Source organism: Ranitomeya variabilis, chromosome 2, assembly GCF_051348905.1.
Source record: "Ranitomeya variabilis isolate aRanVar5 chromosome 2, aRanVar5.hap1, whole genome shotgun sequence".
Classification (NCBI taxonomy): Eukaryota; Metazoa; Chordata; class Amphibia; order Anura; family Dendrobatidae; genus Ranitomeya; species Ranitomeya variabilis.
Genome location: NC_135233.1, coordinates 114,875,751 through 114,900,955, shown reverse-complemented (window position 1 = coordinate 114,900,955; position 25,205 = coordinate 114,875,751). Strand labels below are relative to the sequence as shown.

The 25,205-nt window shown below is 44.1% G+C and overlaps 1 protein-coding gene across 1 annotated transcript in view; it reads left to right on the top strand.

Moving 5' to 3' along the window:
* APMAP (adipocyte plasma membrane associated protein) overlaps positions 1-20,491 on the top strand; it is a 34,059-nt gene extending 13,568 nt beyond the window's left edge. Inside the window, exons 3-9 of the mRNA XM_077282846.1 lie at positions 974-1,089; positions 2,270-2,362; positions 11,316-11,432; positions 11,507-11,681; positions 13,993-14,127; positions 16,129-16,321; positions 17,623-20,491. Of these exons, the coding sequence (XP_077138961.1) occupies positions 974-1,089; positions 2,270-2,362; positions 11,316-11,432; positions 11,507-11,681; positions 13,993-14,127; positions 16,129-16,321; positions 17,623-17,832 (1,039 nt within the window). The 3' untranslated portion in view covers positions 17,833-20,491. The remainder of the gene's footprint in view (positions 1-973; positions 1,090-2,269; positions 2,363-11,315; positions 11,433-11,506; positions 11,682-13,992; positions 14,128-16,128; positions 16,322-17,622) is intronic.
* The last annotated feature ends 4,714 nt before the right edge of the window (positions 20,492-25,205 follow it).

Below are 25,205 nucleotides of genomic sequence, written 5' to 3'. Positions count from 1 at the left end.
GTCGCTCCGCAGAGGCAGAAAATGATTCTGATGAGTGAGAACCAGGATCGAATTGTGGTTAAATCGTTCCATTTTTATTTCTACGCAATAATTCCACAAGGAGTGAATGGGTAACGCAGCAGCTCACACATTTCAGGCCGCTGTTTTTTGGATTGTATAACACGCTTTTAAAGAACTAAAAATTGGGACAATTGATTCACAATTTGGATCCTGGTTTTCACTCTGGATGCTTGAAATCAAGGTTAAGGGCCAGAATAAACAGCTTTGAAAATCTGCATGATTTTGGCACAACATGAGGCTGTGCTAAAAATTTTGCATTTTATGGCGTTCTCTTACCATTTTCGATGAGCGCCAAGAAAGGGGACGGAGCTAAGACATTGGCGTGGCAACAACTTGCGCTACAAATCTTACTCCAGTCCTCGATTGGAGTAACATTTGTGGCGTGGCGCCCATGGATGGGCATGCCACTTGTCCGACGGTCCGGATTCATTAAGATTCCTGCACGTGTGACTCATGTACAGGGAGATTGAAAAAGCACTTTTTTGAGAATAGAAAAAAGGATTGAAAAAAACCAAAAGTATGGAATTAATCTGCAGGATAGCGACCTAACACAGATTAGATTTTTGGGGATACTAAAATCTGCTTAGAAAAGCATGCTTAGAAAACACTCCCATGAAAGTCAGTCTTTGTCATGCTCTGGATGTCTTCCCATGATGGAGAGGTCAGAGAACCAGCTCTCATGTTTCTAAAGCACGTAACATAGCAATGCTAAGTGTCCAGGGTCTGGATAGTGGTTTTGGGTAAAGGACGGACACTCAGTGGTCAGAAAGGAGCAATTGACTTTCAGTGGATTAGTGGCAAAATCTGAGAATGCAGAAATAAGTAACAAATGAGCCGATCACTGTCGGGGAATCTATGGGTCACAGTATTCTAATAGAAGACTTCTAACGTTGACATTGTGTATATATTTCAGCTTTCCCGCGCCGCCTCTGATGACCGGTGTACTGGAGCCAAATGTGAAACTGAGAAAGGCCGAGCGACTGTATGAAGGCCAATTAGTGGGACCCGAGTCACTGGCGAACATCGGAGGTACCACATTACTTGTATCTGCTACACACACACACACACACACACACACACACACACACACACACACACACACACACACACACACACACACACACACACACACACACACACCTCTGGTTCTGTAGAGTCAGCCAAATCTGCTAGATGTTGGAATTTAGTAACTGCTCTTGAATTCATTTTTTTCATAAATCATCAGAAGAGTGAAGATAAGAAACTATATAATGTATATTGAGGAAAAAAAAAATCTTTCCCCACTTCTAGTCTACTGCGCTGATCAATCATTATTGAAAACTGCTCAAATCTGTCTACGCATCTGTCTGCAGTAAGAGATAAAATTACACTTGCTGCCCATAGAAGCCTATGGAGAAGGGAGAGGTTAGAAATAAATCAGAGTGCGCACTGAGACACTGCTTAAGCCTCTAGTACATAGGGGATTTTTTCTAAAAACAAAATGCAGGATGCAAGTTATAAAATAGCCAGAAGAAGTCTTGTTCCTCATGTACACACTCGACAGATTATTCTGAAAAGTTATCTGAAAGTGCAGTTACTTGGGAAAGTTTTTCTGTCATGGATAGATGGGTAATATCTTGCTGATCACATGAATTCTTGACAGTCGTAACTGAATGGAGTGGGGGTCTAGCATGCATCACATCGCCACGCTCATTGTCTATGGGACTGCCGGAGATAGCTGAGCGCCGGGCCTCAGTAATCTGCAAGTTATCATCTATCCTATGGATACCTGATCACCGGGGTTTTCTTGTTTAAGTCAACAAGTCTGCAGTCATTCTATGTGACTGCAGACTTGTGAATCCTCACATTGCGCGCACTGCGTGATATACATACTCCCGGCCACAATCCTACTAGATGGACATGGCCTGGCTCAATGCAAGTGTATTGAGCAAACCAGACACAGTGTAGTCGGGTTGTGGCCGTTACCCGGCGCTGACACCGGAGAATCCTCACGGCCTGTAATGCGTACAATGTGAGGATTCACCAGTGTGCAATCACATAGCGTGACTGCAGAATTATAATTTTAGACCGGACAGCCACTTTAAGACTTGTTACAAGCCATTCTAAGGGGTTCTCCCAACTAATATTAATATGTTCCATTATCATATATCCAGGCCTTACTTCCGGGTGTGTGACGTATCCTTATGGTTGTATTTCTGCTTTTCTCTAGATGTCCTGTTTACTGGCACTGCTGATGGCCAAATCCTGAAGATTGAAGATGACACCATCCACACCATAGCGAGACTCGGGAAGCCCCCTTGTGGTGAGAGATATAATCTGCGTGTTTTGTAACGTAGGATGTAACTCTCGTGTTTCCGTCACTGACCTCAGATAATGGGGAGACGCTGAGATGACTGACCGCTCTCCTAGTATAAGGGCTCTTTACAACAACTTGACCGCAGCCCTAAAATGATTGCTGTTATGTTATGTACAAGCCTCTCTGCGGTCACTTAGTGACCTGTGTGAACAGGCCAACCAGATCTCCATCCACCCAGAACAATCATTAATTCCATCAATCTGTCCATGTAGAATCATTGTTATCGGCAGCACATCTCCTGAATGTTCACGCAAGTCGGTAATCTGCAAAAGAGCTTTGTGTTGATGCATCTAAATGAGACTTAAAACTCCTCAAGAAGAGCTGTCAATCACTGTGTTTAGTCTGTGGGAGCATGACGTAATAAAAAATCAAATTGAGTGTCTACCAGTGGTGGGTATTAGAGCCGATGGGTCAGCTTTAAAGGGCATTATAGACATGGTGGGTCAGCTTTACAGGCTATTATAGACCTGATGGGTCAGCTTTAGAAGGTGTTATAGACCTGATGGCTCAGCTTTAGAGAGTATTATAGACCTGATGGGTCGGCTTTAGAGGGTATTATAGACCTGATGGGTCGGCTTTAGAAGGTGTTATAGACCTGGTGAGTCAGCTATACAGGGTATTATAGACCTGATGGGTCGGCTTTAGAGGGTGTTATAGACCTGATGGGTCGACTTTAGAGGGTATTATAGACCTGATGGGTCAGCTATACAGTGTATTATAGACCTGATGGGTCGGCTTTAGAAGGTGTTATAGACCTGATCGGTCGGCTTTAGAGGGTATTATAGACCTGATGGGTCAGCTATACAGGGTATTATAGATCTGATGGGTCAGCTATACAGGGTATTATAGATCTGATGGGTCAGCTATACAGGGTATTATAGACCTGATGGGTCAGCTATACAGGTTATTATAGATCTGATGGGTCAGCTATACAGGGTATTCTAGACCTGATGGATTCAGCTTTAGAAGGTGTTATAGACCTGATGGGTCGGCTTTAGAGGGTATTATAGACCTGATGGGTCAGCTATACAGGGTATTATAGACCTGATGGGTAAGCTATACAGGGTATTATAGACCTGATGGGTCAGCTATACAGGGTATTATAGATCTGATGAGTCAGCTATACAGGGTATTATAGATCTGATGGGTCAGCTATACAGGGTATTATAGATCTGGTGGGTCAGCTATACAGGTTATTATAGATCTGATGGGTCAGCTATACAGGGTATTCTAGACCTGATGGATTCAGCTTTAGAAGGTGTTATAGACCTGATGGGTCGGCTTTAGAGGGTATTATAGACCTGATGGGTCAGCTATACAGGGTATTATATATCTGATGGGTCAGCTATACAGGGTATTATAGACCTGATGGGTCGGCTTTAGAGGGTATTATAGACCTGATGGGTCGGCTTTAGAGGGTATTATAGACCTGATGGGTCGGCTTTAGAGGGTATTATAGACCTGATGGGTCAGCTATACAGGGTATTATAGATCTGATGGGTCAGCTATACAGGGTATTATAGACCTGATGGGTCAGCTGTAGAGGGTATTATAGATCTGATGGGTCAGCTATACAGGGTATTATAGATCTGATGGGTCAGCTGTAGAGGGTATTATAGATCTGATGGGTCCAGCTTTAGAAGTTGTTATAGACCTGATGGGTCGGCTATACAGGGTATTATAGACCTAATGGGTCAGCTGTAAAGAGTATTATAGACCTGATGGGTCGGCTTAAACTATGAACAATTCAGTCTTTCTCATTTTTGTTCCTCTAAGGCTACTTTCACACTAGCGTCGGGCTCGGCCCATCGCTGTGCGTCGGGCCGACGTTCCCGACGCTAGCGTTGTCTCCGCCGCACAACGGGGGCAGCGGATGCATTTTTCCAGCGCATCCGCTGCCCCATTGTGAGGTGCCCCCGGGGAGGTGGGGGCGGAGTTCCGGCCGCGCATGCGCGGTCGGAAAAGACGTTTACGACGGAGCAAAAAACGTTGAAAGCAACGTTTTTTGCTCCCGACGGTCCGCCACTGCACGACGCATCCGTCGCACGTGTGGCAATCCGTCACAATGTGTCGCTTAATGTTAATCAATGGTGAAAAAACGCATCCTGCAAACACTTTTGCAGGATGCATTTTTTCGGCAAAACGACGCATTGTGACGGATTGCAGTTAACGCCAGTGTGAAAGTAGCCTAACAGATAATTAAGATTTTGCATCAGGAATTGCCACAGTTGAGTCTTTCTGTAGCGTCCGTTATATATGGAAACCAAGGTGACATTCAACTTTCCATTCTTAATGAAGTTGTAGCATAATCTTCAGCATTTTATAGAAAATGTTCGTGTCACGTTGTCTGCAGTGCTCATGTGGCACAGCAATGTCACACAAGCCTCAGGAGACTGGCACCTTCTGGAGTGGGAGCCGAATGTTATTTTTATGATACATTGGAGAATATAGTATTTAAAGGGGTTTTCCCATGAACAAACTACATTTTAATTGATAATCTTTGTATAACAGTAAGTTCCACAATTGGATGTGATTACATATACGGTAATGTTCCTGTGCTGAGATAATCTTATAAATGTGCCCCTGCTGTATACTGTGTAATGGCCGTGTCTGACCGTACAGGGACATGGTCTGATCATACCACATCTCCTGGGGGGGGGGGGGAAGAAAAAGATACAGACATTACAGAAGGGGATCACACCTGATTCTTTTTGTGAGGCAAAACATTTCTCTGACTGTTTTTAAGAAGTGTTTTACCTCACAGAAAGAATCCGCTGTGATCCCCGGCTGTCCTGTCTGTATTCTCTTGTTTCCTCCCTGCCCAGGAGCTGTGATATGATCAGACCATGTCCCTGTGCGGTCAGACACAGCCATTACACAGTACACAGCAGGGACGTATAAGATTATCTCGGCACAGGAGCATTTTTTAACACATCCAATTGTGAAAATTATTATTATTTAAAGATCTATTGATTAAAATGTTGATTACAATGAACTTAAACCCCTATAACAAGGAGTTGTAAGAGCAGTGGACAAATCCTTTAAGGCAGGTCCTAGCTGCAGGATAATACTTCTAGTGACACGCCGGACTATGGGGAAGTCTGCAATCTGCTGCAGTTATACCAGCGGCTGCAGATTGCTGCTGCCTGTCCCTGTACTTCACGTTTCTGTGTCTTCTGGAGGGTCTGTAATTCCGTATAGCTTTGCATTTTTTTGCATAACCTTTTTCTTGTGTGTAGAATTTTCTACTATTTGTCATTTATACGATTCCCTACAGTCCTCACTTCAGGTATATAGGGGACTTGTTGGTGTCGGACACAAGGTGGTAAGGGAAGGAATACTCTGTCTGTTTAGTGTTCCCAGCTTGTATCGCAGACAGGTCTCAACAAGACCTCCCCGGAGGTTATCCATCTGCGCTGTCAGCCGCTCGCTGGGTAAAGCAGTCGTGATGATTGACAGCGGAGGCTCATTGTGGGAAATACTTAAGTTTGATCAATTGCTTTCTATTTGTTACATGATCCCATCAGTATAATTAGAGGCTTCAGGAAATGTTCTGTCTGTTAGTATTGTTATGTTCCTGTAATCCTGGTGTCAGACATTATTGGCTCGCACGTACACTTATTACTGGTCTCGGTGTTCTTGTGCGAGGGAGAGGAGTAAACACAAAAATCTCCCTCTTGATATTCCCCCCTTTCTGATGAGATCAGTTGCGTGTCCGTCCCATACACTACCGATATAGGATGCTAAATAGATTACTGGGCCCCGTCAAAGGAAATCGCTCAATGGTTAATACATTTGCACAATTTGATCAAACATAATTGTCCTTTGTCACAATATACCAAGGAAGGTGACGGGCACAAGGGGGCATTCTTTGCGTCTGGAGGAGAGAAGGTTTTTCCACCAACATAGAAGAGGATTCTTTACTGTTAGGGCAGTGAGAATCTGGAATTGCTTGCCTGAGGAGGTGGTGATGGCGAACTCAGTCGAGGGGTTCAAGAGAGGCCTGGATGTCTTCCTGGAGCAGAACAGTATTGTATCATACAATTATTAGGTTCTGTAGAAGGACGTAGATCTGGGGATTTATTCTGACAGAATATAGGAATATAGGCTGAACTGGATGGACAAATGTCTTTTTTCGGCCTTACTAACTATGTTACTATGTTACTATGTCTGTAAGTTCATGAAAACAAATGGATTCTATATAATCACCATTAGGCATTACTTTGCATCATATTATAGTAACTATAGTGTGGTCCTGTCATCCATCAGAAACCTGACTATATACTTATATATATTTTTTTAAAATTTATTACCTATAAAAAACTGGGTAAGGCTGCTTTCACACATTAGGTTTTTTGTTTCAGGCATAATCCGGCAATTTTTGACAAAAACGGATCCGTTTTTTTTTTAAACACCGGATCCAGTTTTTCCCGTAGAGTTGTATTAGCGCCAGATTGTGCCTGAAGGACATGCGGTTCATCCGTTTTGTGCCAGATCCGTCCCTTCAGGCTTTTTTGCCGGACACAAAAAACGTTCACTGCAACGTTTTTTCTGTGTGGCGAAAAAGCCTGAAGGGACGTTTGCAACAATAAACGCATGGAACGAATGTGTGAATGAACGGCTCCGGCTACTGAATCCGTTTTTTGTACACTGAGCATGCCCAGAAGCTTTGTTTTCGATTCTGGCATAGGATCTCTCTCGCTCTCCCTCGCGCTCTCTGTCACTCTCTCTCTCTGTCGCTCGCTCTGTCGCTCTGTTGCTCTCTGTCGCTCTGTCGCTCTCTCTGTCGCTCTGTCGCTCTCTCTGTCGCTCTGTCGCTCTCTCTGTCGCTCTGTCGCTCTCTCTGTCGCTCTGTCGCTCTCTCTGTCGCTCTCTGTCGCTCTCTCTGTCGCTCTCTCGCTCTCTCTGTCGCTCTGTCGCTCTCTCTGTCGCTCTGTCGCTCTCTGTCGCTCGCTCTCTCTGTCGCTCTCTCTGTCGCTCTCTCTGTCGCTCTCTCTCTCGCAATCAGGAAGTCTAAAATCCATGCGCAGTAAAGCCGGATCAAGCTAAAAAACGGATGCAGTGCATCAGTTTTTCACAATTTACGCCGGATCCGTTTTTTCGGTAAATTTGCCTGATTTAGCCTGAAACTAAAAACCTGATGTGTGAAAGTAGCCTAAGGGTGAGTATGCAGAAAGGTCATTGTCCTTCCCTGTCACGGTAAGGGTGAGTATGCAGAAAGGTCATAGTCCTTTCCTGCCAGGGTAAGGGTGAGTGTGCCAAGAGGTCATAGTCCTTCCCTGCCAGGATATTATTATTAGGATATTATTATTATTTATTTATAAGGCCGGCCTCACACTGGGCGTAAGACAATACGCCACGTATTATACGTCCGTACTACGGCCGTAATACGGAGAAATGTTCCCAAAATATTGATCCGTAGTCAGGGTGTGTCAGCGTATTTTGCGCATGGCATCCTCCGTATGTAATCCGTATGGCATCCGTACTGCGAGATTTTCGCGCAGGCTTGCAAAACCGACATCTAATGGATTTATGTGCTCAAATGTTCGGGAAAACATATATACAGTATATATATATATATATCATTGAGACACATATATATATATTCTGTATTTAGATTTCATTCAGCGCGATATGTGTTAAAAGCCGGTAATTCAATTGCCGGCTTCTCATTTCTCCTGCACAAACCCGACAGGATATGAGACATGGTTTACATACAGTAAACCATCTCATATCCCCTTTTTTTTGCATATTCCACACTACTAATGTTAGTAGTGTGTATGTGCAAAATTTCAGTGCTGTAGCTGCTGAAATAAAGGGTTAAATGGCGGAAAAAATTGGCGTGGGCTCCCGCGCAATTTTCTCCGCCAGAATGGTAAAGCCAGTGACTGAGGGCAGATATTAATAGCCAGGAGAGGGTCCATGGTTATTGGCCTTCCCCGTGGCTAAAAACATCTGCCCCCAGCCACCCCAGAAAAGGCACATCTGGAAGATGCGCCTATTCTGGCACTTGGCCACTCTCTTCCCACTCCCTGTAGCGGTGGGATATGGGGTAATGAAGGGTTAATGCCACCTTGCTATTGGAAGGTGACATTAAGCCAGATTAATAATGGAGAGGCGTCAATTATGACACCTGTCCATTATTAATCCAATTGTTGGAAAGGGTTAAAAAACACACACACATGATTTAAAAGTATTTTAATGAAATAAACACAGCGGTTGTTGTAATAATTTATTGTTCTCTCAATCCATCAGGAACACCCTCGCTTGGAAAAATAATAAACGCACAAGATACATACCTTCTGGTGAACCGTCTCGTCCCACGAAGTAATCCATCTGAAGGGGTTAACTAATATTACAGGCAGGAGCCCTGCTAAATGCAGCTGTGCTCCGTGCCTGTAATCCCCAGCGAATGAATGAAATGTAGGTCATTGACCTACATTTCCTTCAGTCGCGGTGAGGCGCCCTCTGGTGGATGTTCTCATGAACTGCAGCCTGGGAACTTTTTCCCACGCTCCAGGTCATATGAGGACATCCACATTTTTTTTATAAGGGTGAGTGTGCCGAGAGGTCATGGTCCTTCCCTGCCATTGTTCTGCTTTCAGCTAGGTGTCTTCAATGCTACAATTAGCTTTCTAAACCAATATAACAAAGCAACCAATATGGGTGAATTACCAGCTAAGAATGCAGATACATAAAAGTGCAGAAAACCAATACTATCTAAATTCTAAGACCATAAAATGCTAGTGCGCAATATACTGAAGCTTATGATCTTTTATTACACAAATATTAAAACTGTGCATTTACAGATAAGACCTATTATAACTAGTAGTGGAGGAGCCAAACTGGGAAACATGCAGCAGTACATGTTCAATCTAGATACAAGGATTGAAGAAAGTATATAAGTTCTATCATAAAGCATAAGAAACTGTTGTACAGATCAAATAAGGATAAATTTTGTCGTTGCATACTGATCCAAATTTATGTTGGCATAAACAATCCGCTTCTCCGCACCATCACTCCAATTCACGTTTCGCGCCATGCTTTCTCAATGAGTGTAGGAGCGTGTATTGTGATTGTCTTATAAATCCCAGTACGGTAAATAGGTAATGTTCAAAGACTATAAAAAATATAGAATTAGGTGGAATTTTTTCTGCCGTATGACGGTCATGCTGATCGTTGTCATCTCGCTGTCAACTACGCCCCTAACTGCCAATGTTGTGGTGTCAATGAGATCAGAGTGGACGAGATCTATCCTGCACACACCTCGCGCACCGGACATCTTGGAAATGGGCAGTGGAATCTCCAATGTAATTGTTAGTGTGAATAACAGTTATAATGAAAGTTTCAATGCCTTACGGCCATTTCAAGAGACCTGTATGTATCGGTACAAAAGAAAACATGCTGAGCTGCATACTAATTATACTTGGTGATCAATGGAAAGTGTTAGGAAAAAAATATATGTGAGATTGAAACATATGGAAGAGTATACTAGAAGTTATGAGAGTTTTCAGTGCATCTAAATTAGTGAGCCTGTACATATCTTGATTGGTAATTTTATCTTTTTATAGTCCTTGGATATTTGTCTTTTTACTAGGTGTTATAATGCAACTGTTATGAGCGTGTTCACACTCGTCCCAGGGAAACGCCGCACCTACACCCAACTGGTCCCTGTTCTGACTAGAAAGGCCCTTGCCGCACAACTATAAAATGCCACTCTGGACCTGGCTACCTAAACGGCCGTCGAGGGGTTTTTCATACCTAATGAGGAACCAGAGGGGAGGCCACAACATTCTACAAGGGGGAAGGAAAGTGTTAGGAGAGATACCAGAACCCAAGGTGAGAAACTAAGACACATTTAAATAAGGTGGAGGGGTGAAGGTTAACGAGTACCGAAACTAAAAGGAACAAGAAAGACTTCCCAAGAACCTAACAGTGGTAAAAGGAAAAGGTGCTGGGAGGGAAAGAAAATCAACTTGCAGAAAGAATACAACTGGAGTTTACCCAGCAAATTAACCCCTAAGGTAAAGAGCTGGAACTCCTAAGTACACATCCACCAGAAAATATAGCCAGCAAGGAAATGCAGAGAAAGGCAAACCAAAAAGGGAGAATATGGACAATGGAAGAATCGGCATTGGGACAGGGAAGAAAAAGCAATAGCTCAACAGGCAGAAGATCCGATCACAAAGCAACCGGATCAAATTGCCAAACCGAGCCACGACAGCAGCCACTCTACCTTTGCTCTTTAAACTCCCTAAAGAATTTAATTGTGAAACACACATTGGAGTGAGTGTGCAGATGCGCAGCTTGTTTGTGACAGGACGTATTTGGGTCAGTAAGCAGGATATTCATACGCATTTGATTTATACTTCATTTTCTTATTTTTTGTGATGGACATTATATACCTCAATCTTTCAATCTGGATTGAGCATGTACCGTACTTCCTCATGTTTCCCACTTTGGTTACTACACTATATTTACCTATGATTGTTTTGCGGGGTGTCATTGAGAAGTCTGCTTCTCTGCCTACGTTATTTGTACTAGGTTTTTTTTTCCGTTTATATTTAGCTATAATATTTCCCAGTTCTCTGAACTAGAAGACGACATATTCAGGTATGTTGTGCTTTTGCATTTTATCCATGTAGTATTCCGGTAGTATTGGGTTTCATGTTCATGGCTGATCCTAGAACATTTCTCTTTTGGCCTCTGACAGATAAATGTTGGTGAACATTTGGTTAATAAACCAGGAACTTTATGCTGTCTGTATTGGAAACTTCCAGATAGGATGATAAAGATCGATATCGCCTGTTCTGAATAGATCCCGTTACCATTTCTACCCTCCGTTTTGGGATTTGTTGCTCTCTTCTTCCTTAATTGTACATTCTGCTGTTATTAACAGGAACCCGAGACAACGAGCCAAACTGTGGAAGACCCCTTGGACTCCGAGTCGGCCCTAATGGGACACTTTTTGTGGCAGATGCTTACCAGGGGATATTTGAAGTGAATCCCGCCACAGGTGTGTAACGCTGGGAACGTTGGCGCCGGTGAGGGTCACATTGTACTGTCCTAATAATGTCCCTTCTTGTGTAGGAGCGGTGGTGCAGCTGGTATCTTCTGCCACGCCAATTCAGGGAAAGAAAATGTCCTTTGTCAATGATCTTGCGGTGACCAGTGACGGCAGGAAGATATACTTCACTGATTCCAGCAGCAAATGGCAGAGACGTGACTACCCTTATCTGGTCATGGAGGGCACGGACGATGGACGGCAAGTATCACGTATATTTCTGGTTTCCATACACAAGATGTTACCTTATTAATAAATGAATATCAAAAACATCAAATTTCCACAAATTGTTGGTGGATATAATTTTTCTTTTCTGGCTCATGTTGGTCTCCTTGAGTTCCCGAAAAAGAAATACATTTTCAGTATTCTGATGATGCTCCTCCTTTCTAATTACGACAGCTTTATAATATGCTCTTACTAGGCCATCCTGGAGGTTACTCCAGCCCACATTCTAGCTACTCCGCACTTCTTTTCTTGTATAGATAAAAAGCATCTAGTGCCCGGATCCATGACCGCTTTATTGTTTCCTTATTAAAACGGAATCGGTTAGCGGGTTTCTGCTACGTAATCTGAGAGCAGCATAATATTGGGACAGAGACTGATTCCAGCAATGTGTTATGCTGTTTCAACTAAATATGTGTTTTATCAGCACTAGATTATCACTTAAGGACTAGGTGCTTGTGCTGCCTAGTCCAGTCACACCCCCTGCACTGATTAGCGGCTCTGTCACTATACAGTGTACACAGAAAGCTGTGGTGTGGGTGGGGTTATACACAGCTCAGCATTCTAAGCTCTGCTAGATCTGCAGCAGAGAAAACTGATTCTATCGCAACTACTACACCCAATAAACTAAGTGATACATCTCTGGAATCAGAGTTTCTGTCCCTACATTGTGCTGCTGTCGGATTACATAACAAAAACCTGCTGACGGATCCCCTTTAAGAGATCCCTTGTAGATTGTGAGCCTTCGCGGGCAGGGTCCTCTCTCCTCCTGTACCAGTTATGACTTGTATTGTTCAAGATTATTGTACTTGTTTTTATTATGTATACCCCTCCTCCCATGTAAAGCGCCATGGAATAAATGGCGCTATAACAATAATAATAATAAGAGCAACCTGAAGTCCTTGCACAATGTAGAATTTGGTAATGCCACATCTATAAAAGTCTGAATTCATAAAATATTCTTGTTTATCCTACACGGTTGCAAAAAAAACTAAAAGCCAGAATCGATACTTCTTGGCCACTTCGACTTCCCAAAAACTGTAATAAAAATGACCAAAAGTGGCACCAGTATATTGTTTTTTTTGGTCACATCTCCTCCCATAACAAGTGGGATATAAAGCGATAAAAAATGGTACCAGTATAAAGGTTAGCTTGTCCTGCAAAACACAAGCCTGTGTGGGCGAGTCTATTACAGAGACGTTTCCCATCTCCGGCCATGTCCTGGGTGCAGCAAGGAAAGCCACCGACGGTGGAGTAAAGGGGCACCGCTGGGTTACGTGCCGCAGCGATTAGTTTACTGGCTCCGGTAGTAGAACTCCTTTAATAGATTTGAGTCATTTTATTTAGTGATCAATGGACATGCTGCGTTTTTCTTTCCTGCGCATTTTCACTGCGGAAAAAAACGCAGTTTTAAATTATCAGTAAAGTGAATGAGATTCCTGACATCTCTCCTACACGCGGTTATTTTTTTTCCTTGCACATTTGAACATATTTGAAGATTTCTCTGCAGCAAAAACTCTGCGTAAAATCTGTGAGTTTTTGATGCATTTTTACTCGTGTTTTTTGTTTTCCAACTGAGTCATGTCACAAGGGAAAAAATGCTGAACAAATGCTGCAGATCTAAAAAAAAACCCAGAACAAAACACTTTTATGGTTCAAATCCACAAAGAAGCAAGAAGCAGCATCTCCGTGAGATTAGAGAAGTGTCATTCCCTTTGCTGGTGCTGAAAAATGCTGTTATTTTTGTGTGGCATAAAGATGCGGACAAAAACGCAGTGCGTGAACAAGACCTTTCAACATTTTTTGCAGCGTTTTTCACTCCTTCAAATAAATTGGAAAAAAATTGTGTTAAAAAAAAAGGGCAAAAATACATTTTACGCAACGTTTTTCCTGCAGAAAAATCTGCTGCAAATACTCGGTGTGTGCACATACAAAGCCATGCTTATTGGGGCTCGCACTGTAGGTTCCCTATGGGGACAGTGATGGTGTCTGTAAAGCCCTGTTTCATTGCTAAATATACAATTGCACCAACCATTGTACACTGGATCTGAGTAAAGGAGAGGAGTAAAGGGCAGGATACGGTGTACGCCGTGTATACTCACACGCAGCGCCGTCCCCTGTAATCCTGGGTTCAGCATGTGACAACCTGCGTAGGACGCACGTAGAGAAATGTGGACAGACTGCTGAAGATGATCCTCCATTGTTTGCTGTTGTCTGACACTGATGAGGCGCTGTCCATTCATCCACATCCGGGGATTACCTGTAATCCTTCCATTATGTCTCCTTGTAGGTTGCTGGAATATGACACATTGACAAAGGAGGTGAAGGTTTTGATGGGAGGATTGCGATTTGCCAATGGCGTGCAGCTTTCTCCTGCGGAAGACTTTGTGCTGATTGCAGAAACCACAATGGCGCGTGTGAGGAGGTAGGTGCTGGCGGCCTGGAGTTCAGTGCGCTCGTCCGTGCATCACCCAGGGCCAATGATTACCCACAAGGAAGCTTTAGGTAGCAGTGAACCTGGAAGAAAACAAAGGCTCACTGTCTTCTACGTCTTGTATGAATTTGTAGAATGAAAGAAGTCGTCACATGAACCTGTCTGTACCATGATCCCTCTTAATTATTCATGTAGTGAGTGCATTACTTGCTGTTCGCCGTCTTCTCCAGCGCCGCTCCGATCGCCTACTTGGAGCGGTGCTGCTTTCCCACTGTAAGTCTGCTGGGACACAGAACTTGGCTCCGTAAACACTGAGAAAGCGACTTCCGCTCCACGCACAAACTTCTGTGCCATCCGGTGAGTCGTTTATCGTGTCATGTGATTGGGAAATATTTTCCTATATGTACCCACCTTTATATGCATAATTAGGATGGATTATGGAATAAACACTTTGAGACTTCTTTAAGATGCTCAATGCAACCTAAAAGGGGACTTTAAAGGGTTAATCTGTGCAAATTTTATGCATTCTTTACTCATGGGGCCAAGAACTGACAGTCAGGGAGTTGCTAAATACCTACCTGCTCTGCCCGACGTTGGCTCAGAGCGATCACAGACCGCTCCTGCGGACGATTCTTCTGCTTCCTTTCACCTCACGTCAGCAGAGCGGAAGAGAAGCAGCTGCTCTGTCGAAGTGATGTCACCAGGTGTCGCAGAGTCGCCGGCAGTAGAGGTCACCAACCACTCTGTGCCGGCAGAGATCGGCAACAGGAAGGTAACAACTATTTGAATGTCAGTTCTTGACCCCGTGTACTTACTATGCGTTGCCGTATTCTCCTGCAGTGTGCCCCCTGCTGGCAGGGAGCTGTATACAAGCAGTCTCTCGGTACGCGGCTTCTTGCATTACTCTCGGTGAAGAGTCCTATACAGAAGTCGCCCTTAGCGCTGCCATTATACACTAGCGGACTCTGAGATGGAGCTTGATCTGATTAAGGCATCCACTTGTTTGCATTAAGGAACCTTTTTTTCATGATGGCAGCTTGGTTTGACTCTTTCCTTTGTAAATTCTTATGGATGACAATACAGGAAAATACAATTTAATTCCCACTAGTTATTCATTAATGTCAGAATTGATCCAGCAAGCTCTGGGCAGTCTGATGATATCTCTGGGGGCTGATGGAAGTTGACACTTCCAGCCCGTATCGTAGGATCTTGCTTTATGGTCCTGGATCGGTTGCCACCTGGGCCGCATCATCTGGTAGTAATTCAGGAGGCTTAATTTTAATGTGTCTTTGGGTTCATTCGGATGAGTGTATTACGTTATATTTTTGTGTGCCGTCCACTGATGGTCTGTGTGTAAAAATAAAAAAAAATAAAAAAATAATAAAAAAATCACAGCATGCAATTATTAATACAGAAAACTGAATTTGGCCTATTATTTATATATTACATTATTGGTGTCATACGAATATAAAAAGTGGAGAAACAGATGAGATACTGATGAAAAATCATCTTTTTTTTGGTTGGTGAGAGGGGGATGATGAATAACAGACAATTTTACATACACTTGTTTGAACCCGGCCTTAAAGGGGTTGTCCACACCTCGGACAACTCCTGCTCAATTGCTATATTCCCTCATGTAAAATAAAAGCAGCCTGTTCTCCCCTCCGGTACCAGCGCCGTTCCCGCAAACGCTGACGCCTGGTCTCCAGTGATCCTGTTGATACCTGAGCCCTGCAGCCATAAAGCGGCGGCAGCTCTCACTTCCGGGTGATAGTTTTGTCTGAAGGGAGTTAGAGTGAAGCGGCCACTGATTGTCATACCAACATTGCGGGAACGGCCGCGGCATCAGAGGGGAGTACAGGCTGTTTTATATTTTACACAGGGAAATCTAACAATTGAGAAGGGGCTGTCCAAGTAGTAGACACGTCTTGATCAGCATGTCATTATGTTTCTCCTTCTTCTACTAATGTACCTTCTGGTTATTCTTTCTAGATATTACGTGTCTGGCCTCACAAAAGGCGGAGTAGACATGTTTGTGGACAACTTGCCTGGATTCCCCGATAATATCCGTCTTAGTAGTTCAGGAGGATACTGGGTGGCCATGTCGGCTGTAAGACTTAACCCTGGATTTTCCATGATGGATTTCTTGGCAGACAAACCATGGATTAAGAAAATAATTTTTAAGGTATGTGTTGATAGGGCGGTACATTAAAGGGAACCATCACTAACAGTAGGCATGACCGTCGCCATTCTTATCTCCTAGCTAGGGAAGTAGGGTATATAACTGGTCAGGCCCCAGTCGGCAGGGTGCTTTTTAGGGTTATAGGGCTAAAATTTTGAGCCAATTATATCTTGCATTCTGTATATTAAAGGAGTTGCCCTCTTTCAGAAAACTATTGACTAGAAAAAGAAAAAAAAAACAGACCATTACCTTCCATCTCCAATGGTCCAGCTCCGGCTCTCCACTGGTCTCTGTTTGCCTGCAGCACTGACATCATGTCAACAGCACTAATGACATCTGGATAGCAGCTGCCCTGCCGGTATGGATGACATGAGCTGCTGAGCTCACTGACTGTAGTGCTGGGGACATGTTGTCAGTGCTGCAGACAAACAGAGGTCGTGGCAGCGGTGCAGATTACTTAATATGAATATATATCTATACATTGTAAGTGAACGGGTCTATGAAAAAAACGCACTCAGATACCATCCGTGTGTCCGTCGAGTTCTGTCCGTTTTTTCACTGACTTGAGGATAGTGAAAACTGGCACATTGACTATAAAGGGATCTCGTGCATTGAAAAAAAAATTGTCAATTTTTTACGAGCGAGGGGAAAAAAAACTGGTGTGTATCGGGTCTAATGATGACTATGTAATGGATACTTTTCTTGTAATTCCCTGCATTGTGTTCAGCACCTTTAATAAAAACTTTAGTATATTACATCCTTAAAGGGAATCTGTCACCTCAAATTGGCGGGATATGTAAATGCCTTTTTTCTGGTCCGTTGGGCGGTATTTTGTCTTCATTTCTCCACCCCATCCGTCCCTGTTGTCCTCAATATGTTCGATAATTAGAGTACTTGTCCTCCATAGTTCACGGATGCGCAATGCAATCTTCGCACGCGCAGTATGCTTTTCCCAACTGCGGGCAGAGCCGAAAAGCATTACTGCGCATGCGCCGACGCACTATGTCCCGGAAGTGTTTCGCTGTGTTCTGGGACATAATGCGCGGGCGCATGCACAGTAATGCTTTTTGGCTTTGCCCGCAGTTAGGCAAAGCATACTGCGCGTGTGCGATTGAAAACTGCATTGCGAACTATGGATGACAAGTACTCTAATTCTCGAACATATTGCGGACAACAGTGACGGATGGGGTGGAGAAATGAAGACGAAACGCCGCTCATCGGACCGGAAAAAAGGTATCCCGCCAATTTGAGGTGACCGATTCCCTTTAATAAAAATAATTTTGTTGCTCTTTTTCAATCTCCAGATCTTCAGCCATGACACAGTGATGAAGTTTGTCCCCAGGTATAGCCTCGTCCTGGAGCTTGGCGAGAAGGGATCTTACAAGAGAAGCTTCCACGATCCTAATGGCGAGGTAGCGCCCTACATAAGCGAAGCCCATGAGCACGATGGATACTTGTACTTGGGATCTTTCCGCTCCCCTTTTATCTGTAAACTGAATCTTAAAGATGTTTGAAGTTTCGGTTACACGTGACTGAAGGACAAGCCCCTTCCAGAACCTCAGAACCCAGCATAGCGGCTGCCCCGGACCGTCCTCTGCGCTGGATCCTAGAAGCACACTCTAACTTTGCGATACGTTTTGGACGATGTGTAACGTTCCGTATTTTGGGTTCTGATCCTGCCCATGTATTTGTTATGTTATTGGATAATCTGTCATGAACCCCTTGCCTTGCTGTATAGAGGATGTATCCAGTAAGGCTTCTTCTGGGGCAGGAACGCGCCCCAATAGTTTATATGTCGCTAGGGAGGGCGGGTAGTTTGTGTATTTGTCGTCGTGATTGACGCTGCTGTCAGCATAACCCTGAAATAGGAATATTCTGTTTGTCTGAGCTGGGATGGAGATGATTTTTTTTCTTTTTTTATAGTTTCAATGAATTTCTAATGGAATTTTTTTTTCAGCCCCCAAAGGAACCTGAAAGAGGTGATTTTTGTTTTTTCCCCCAAGGAGGGGGCATCTTTATATACAATTACTGCCTTTCCTTATATGCATGGGTAACTGCATGAATCTATATGGTTTGTGCACGCAGCAAACTTCTTCTATATTGCATTGCAATAACTCCTGACGTAACAACCCGTTCATGGACAGTGAGTGGTCTTATGTGTGTTCGCTATGTGGGGTAATGGGCAGGGGATGGATGGAAGCAACCTTGCCAAAATTTGCCTTCCCAAATATTTCAGATTGACAAGTGTAGTATTGATTTTCTGTTCCATAGATATCAGCAAGTTCCTGCATTTCACCACGTGAAAGGCTGTGCAATCTTAGTCACTTGTTTTGCTCCAGGACATTTAAATTACTCAAAATTACCATTTGGTGTCTCCATCTCCTATGCAGACCTATGTATCTCCATGGTTACAGACAACTTTAGCTGCAATCTGATCCTTCAGTCCTACAGTGCATTACTCCCTTTCCTGTTCCCTCTGCACTTTACAGCCGGTAGGGGAGGATGGAGTAAATTCAGACATGACTGCAGTATCGGACTTCATGTAGCCAGGGACATACATACTTCTGCGTACACAAAATGGTAGGACAAGTCAATTAATTTTCCATTCATGTTTGATCAATAAAATTAGATAAATGCATTTATTTTTCAGTCTATGGGAACAAGAACTTGACAAGATGGCACAAACCAGACACAGTCATTTAAGGTCCTTATTCACATATGATACAGTGAGCTGAAACCGCCATTTTGGAGGGGCTGGCCAATCATCTGATGTGTATGGTTGGCCTCCAGACTCTTCCCCGATAGATCATGTCAGGGGACCGAAAGTTCGGGCAGTTGTAATCTGGTTTCAAGGGAGATGAGCCGCTACCAGAGGAATGTCTCCACTGAAAACGCATGAATACTCGGCCGATCCAAGAGTGATAATGCATATAGGGAGTTGGGGAGATATCGGTCGCCTGAACAATAGTTAAGCCAATAGGTATCTCGTGTATCATCGGGTTTAGAGCAAAAGTTGAAAGTGCAATCTAAGCTCCCAATACAGTAGTTGACAGCTATCTCTCCCGTGTCTCCCATACACGCTGCACTTGCTCTGCCGAGCTCCTGTTTTCCCTATTAGAGAACCGTTGTCAGACTCCTCTACTGGCGGCTTATTTCTTAGAGCACAAAATGATCGGCAGACCAAAATCGGACTCCTCGGGTAGTTATCTCCCTTTACATAATCTGTCGGGGGTGGGGGGGTACACATACACATTACACTGTTGTCCGAACCGCTCAATATTGCCATCTTGTTTTATGGCGTTTCTTGGGGTGCAGGAGCACAAGCAGCAATTTGCCACTGGCTGGTACAGATCTGCCTTGCATCAGTGACATGATGGGAAAAAATTAGGAATTGGTTGCCATCTTCTTGGACCTCCTCTATTAGGTGGGAGCAACTATGTAAGGGCAGCTCGGCCCAGCTTGTGTCACAAGGTTGCCCAAATACAGTGCCAGCAAAAAAAAAAAATCTTTGCAAGGTCAACGAAACCGCAAGTGTTTTATTGTGGATATTTCATTGTATTTAGTATTTCGTCAGGTCACCCTTACTGGCAACTAAGCCAGTTTTGCTATTAGACAGTTTTTGGTTATCTCTCCCATGGTGTGCACTTTTAAGAAGTGAATTCATGACTTGGATTATACATGTGAAGTTTTTTGTTGTTGTTGCAGGCAGTGTATTTGAATAGGGGCCATGGGTTATACTTGCTCAGTGCTGCAAGGAAAATATGCAGCAAGCCACAGCCAGATTGTTTTTTTTTATCAATTATATTTATAATTGAGGAATCAATTTAATACCATTTCATATGTAAAATACTATGAGGAGTCGACAAAGAATGGAGGCTGATGTGCGCTATCTAAAAATCCAGGCTTCATGGGTTTCTTCATGTTGGTCCACACTCGGTGTAGCCATGCATTCCTACACAAGACTGTTAATTTACCAGTGCAAAACCTACGGCACTAATAGCCCTGCAACAATCTTTGGACATTTTTGGTGATTAATATATTTTTCTCATGATCATTCGTGTAAAATAGGCAAAATGAAATACTGGTGAAAAGAAATACTGCACTCACGTCATCTTCGTGGTAAAGATGGGTCTGTACATTTTTCATATAATAAAATGTTCTTTTTTAAAAAAATTTCTGTGTTCAGTTTTGCATTTAATGATCAGTTGCTCATAATAGTAGTACTTGCATAAGCTTCTCCCAAATATAAAGTTTTGAACACGTTGTACGTAAGTATTTTTTAAGGGGCTTGTACAGGATTAGAAAACGTGGTTTATTTCTGGTTTACCAGGTCAGAAGTGGAGAGTCTTTGTTCCTATTTTATTCCCGTTGCCCCCTAAGCATTCCAGTTTTATTTAGAAATCTGCCATATAGTTCCAGTGATCTGGGCCTCTTTATTTAGTGCTAATTCTGGTCTTTTTCAAGGGGGTGTGGCACACAGGACTCCCTGGGGGCGCGTCTTTAGGCTCCTCTGCATTATTATACTTTGACCACACTCTCTTTTAATGACCATAATTAGGACTAAATAAAAGCCCCTATATCTCTGGAGCTGCATTACAATTTATAAAAAAAACAACAAATTAGAAAAATCAGAAGAGCAGCGGGAATAAAATGGGACCAGGCACTCCTCACCTGGTGACAGGACCACTTTAAAGAACCAGTGCCGCTCTTGGCTATGGATTGTGCTTGGTTTTTTTTTTTACCTCTGATCTATAGATGTGATACCACAATCTTCCTACAGACAGATGAGGTGCTATTTCTGGAAGAAAACAGACATTTTTCCAAACCTATACAACCTCTTTTAAATAGAGTCTTGTTCTGTTACATATATCAATGGACAGCATATAATATGTCTATAAGTAACGTATTTCTACAAATGGCTTACACTGACCCCATAATGTATGATTCATTTAGGAATTGGTGCTAACAGTATTATCTGGTTCCTCATGGGCAGGGCCATAGTCTTCGGCTACATGAAAACTTTTTTTTTTTTAAGTTGCACTTTTTCAGTTTGTACTATTGAGCTCCTGCTGCAGGCCAGAGGAATAGTGTGCGATACATGCAGCTCGGGGTTCTCCTATGGACGGCAGCTGTCAATTTACATTTATCTGGAAAGTTGTTTCTATAGAGAATCTATTCACTTTCCATTTGGTATGAATATTTTTTTTTCTTTATACTGCAATTTATCACAGAAAAATAAAGCCAACCAAGATGGTAACATAAAGGAAAAATAGACATAAAGGGATTGTCCACTACTTTCAATTAACCCCCCAATGTATCCCCCCGGGGCCTCTGATGAATTGTGCAAATACCTTTTGTTGCCGTTTTCGCCTGTGAGCGGCGCTGTAGCGGCGGCTGAGTCCGGGTCACATGACCCCCAGGCTACAGCCGCCGCTTATTTCCGCCGACGTCACGTCAATTTCCAGACTCTGGAAATTGACGTGACGTCAGCAGCAGGTGTGTCCCAGCCGCACAGTCAGAGCAGTCACTCATCAAGAGTGACTGGGCTGTGGGCGGGGCTGGTGGCTGCCTGCGGGGCTGTGCTGGGGGCGGGCGGGGCTAGGCAGGGATGATGAAGGTGCGGGCGCTGGGGTCTGTATGTTCGTGCCGGCGCCGGTGCTCTGCGTGCCAGCGCCGGAATGTGGGTACGGCGCCGGGGCTCTGCGCCTGCATGTGGGGGTGGGGGCCGGCGCCGGTATGTGGGTACAGCGCCGGGGCTCTGCGCCGGTATGTGGGGGTGGGGGCCGGGGCTCTGCTGCCGGTGCCGGTATGTGCTGGGTCTGCTGCGGGGGGTGGGGTGGTCTTTGGTGTGTGTGTGTGTGTGTGTGTGTGTGTGTGTGTGTGTGTGTGTGTGTGTGTCTCTCTGTGTGCAGGCATTGTCCGATGGGACTACAAGTCCCATCGGGCTATGCCTGCTACAGTAACAGTCAGTGACATATTAGCCAATGATGGGACAGTAGTAGTCCCATCATCCGGCTAATGTGTTGAATGTAAAAAAAAAACAAAAACCCCACACATATACAGTACATACACACATACAGAACATGCGACGACATGCACCATGCAACAACATGCGACGACATGCGCCATGCAACAACATGCGCCATGCGACGACAAGCTGCATGCGCCAACATGCGCCATGCGACGACATGCGCCATGCGACGACATGCAGCATGCAACGACTTGCTGCATGCGACGACATGCGCCATGCGACGACAAGCTGCATGCGACGACATGCGCCATGCGACGACATGCGCCGACATGCGCCATGCGACGACATGCTGCATGCGACGACATGCTGCATGCGACGACATGCTGCATGCGACGACATGCGCCATGCGACGACATGCGCCATGCGACGACATGCTGCATGCGACGACATGCTGCATGCGACGACTTGCTGCATGCGACGACTTGCTGCATGCGACTTGCTGCATGCGACGACTTGCTGCATGCGACGACATGCGCCATGCGACGACATGCTGCATGCGACGACATACGATGACATGCGCCATGCGACGACATGCGCATACAGTACATACATACAACATACATACAGACATACATACAGTACATATAACAGAGTACATACTCACCATCACTTGTCACTTTGATCCCCGAAGCCAGTGTCATCTGTAAAAAAATATTAAAATAATAAACAAACACTATACTCCCTGATCCGCAGAAATCCAATTAAAACGAGTGTCCCACGATGATCTCCCGTGGAGAGCAGGAGCCTCTGCTGATGCAACCACTCTCCAGGGGCTCCAGGAACACAATGAGGGGAGGAAGGTATCCTTCCACAATGTATTCCCCACAATGTATTCCTACGCCCCTGTGAGTCTCACTTTATGGCATACTGTATGAGAAAGTTCCCACGCAGCTTTTTGCCATAAAGTGAGACCAGTGAACTATAGTAACCTCAGTGATGCAGTGCAGGAGCCATTGTCTCCTGTCAGTGTGTCACCGAGGGTCCTATAGAGCAGTAACATCACCCGATGTCACTGTTCTATAGGGGAGGTCGTCGCGGGACACTCGTTATTAATTGGACTACGGCGGACAGGTAGTATGCGGTTTATTATGTTACGTTTTTTGCAGGCACTGATGGTAAGTATGGTGAAATGAAGAATACTAAAATACTTTTTCCTAATGTGTGCGTGTTTTATTAACCCTTTTTTAGTATTCGATTAATAATGGATAGGCGTCTTATTGACGCCTCTTTGTTATTAACCCGGCTTAATGTCACCTTACAATAGCAAGGTGACATTAACCCCTTATTACCCCATATCCCACCGCTACACGGGAGTGGGAAGAGAGGGGCTAAGGCTGGTTTCACACTTGCGTTTTTATCTGCATGCGTTTAAAAAAAAAACACGTGTGAAAAAACGCATGTAAACGCGGTAAAACGCTGCGTTTTTTAGACGCATGCGTTTTTGCATGTAGAAAAAAAAAACGCGGCGTTTTGCCACGTTTACATGCGTTTTTTCATGCGTTTGCGTTTTTAAAACGCATGCTGAGAAGTGTGACAGCTGCCAATCATCAAAATCCACAAGAAAACCCACTATAAATAGAAATAGCTAGGGTTAGGGGTAGGGTTAGGGTTAGGCCCCAAACGTGACAGAAATACGTGGCACTGAAATACGTGGCACTTAAATCCGTGGCACTGAAATGTGGCACGTGGCACTTAAATACGTGGCACTTAAATACGTGGCACTTAAATACGTGGCACTTAAATACGTGGCACTTAAATACGTGGCACTGAAATACGTGGCACTGAAATACGTGGCACTTAAATCCGTGGCACTGAAATGTGGCACGTGGCACTGAAATACGTGGCACTGAAATACGTGGCACTGAAATACGTGGCACTTAAATCCGTGGCACTGAAATACGTGGCACTTAAATACGTGGCACTGAAATACGTGTCACATGGCACTTAAATACGTGGCACTTATATACGTGGCACTAAAATACGTGGCACTGAAATATCGTGGCACTATGACTGTCAGAAAATGTTCATTAAACGGTTAGGGGTAGGGTTAGGGTTTGGATCCCTTTATCACCCTGATGGTGGTGGGTGGTTTTTCAGTGTTTTTTCAGGTTTTTTTCTATAAAAACGCATGCGTTTTTAACGCAAACAAACGCATGTGCTTAAAAACGCATGCGTTTACATAGACAGCAATGCATTTTTTTGCCGCAAATAAACGCATGCTTTTTTGCGGCAAAAAAACGCCACTAAAAATTACTACAGGTTGCATTTCTGCAAATGAACGCGCACGTTCAAAAACGCATGCGTTGCCGAAAACGCGTCAACGCATGCGTTTTTAATGTTAAGTATAGGAAAAAAACGCATGCGTTTCTTAGCGCTAAAACGCAGCGTCCAAAAACGCAAGTGTGAAACCAGCCTCAGTGCTGGAATTGGCGCATCTTACATCTTACATGTACATCTTACAGATGCGCCATTTCTGGGGTGGCTGCGGACTGGTATTTGTAGCCGGGGGGACCAATATCCATGGCCCCTCTCTAGGCTATGAATATCAGCCCGCAGCTGTCTGCGTAGCCTTTCTGGCTATAAAATATAGGGGGACCCCACGTCATTTTTTTGGGGGGGTCCCCCTATTTTAATAGCCAGTAAAGGCTACGCAGACAGCTGCGGGCTGATATTCATAGCAGGCTACAAATATTGGCCCCGGGCCGTCGGCTTTCCCCCTCTGGCGCAGAAAATTGCAGGGGAGCCCACGCCGTTTTTTTCTGTTTCTTTATTAAATTAAACGCTCATTAAGGCCTGTTTCACACTTGCGTCGGTACGGGTCCATCGCTATGCGTCGGGCCTACGTACTGACGCACG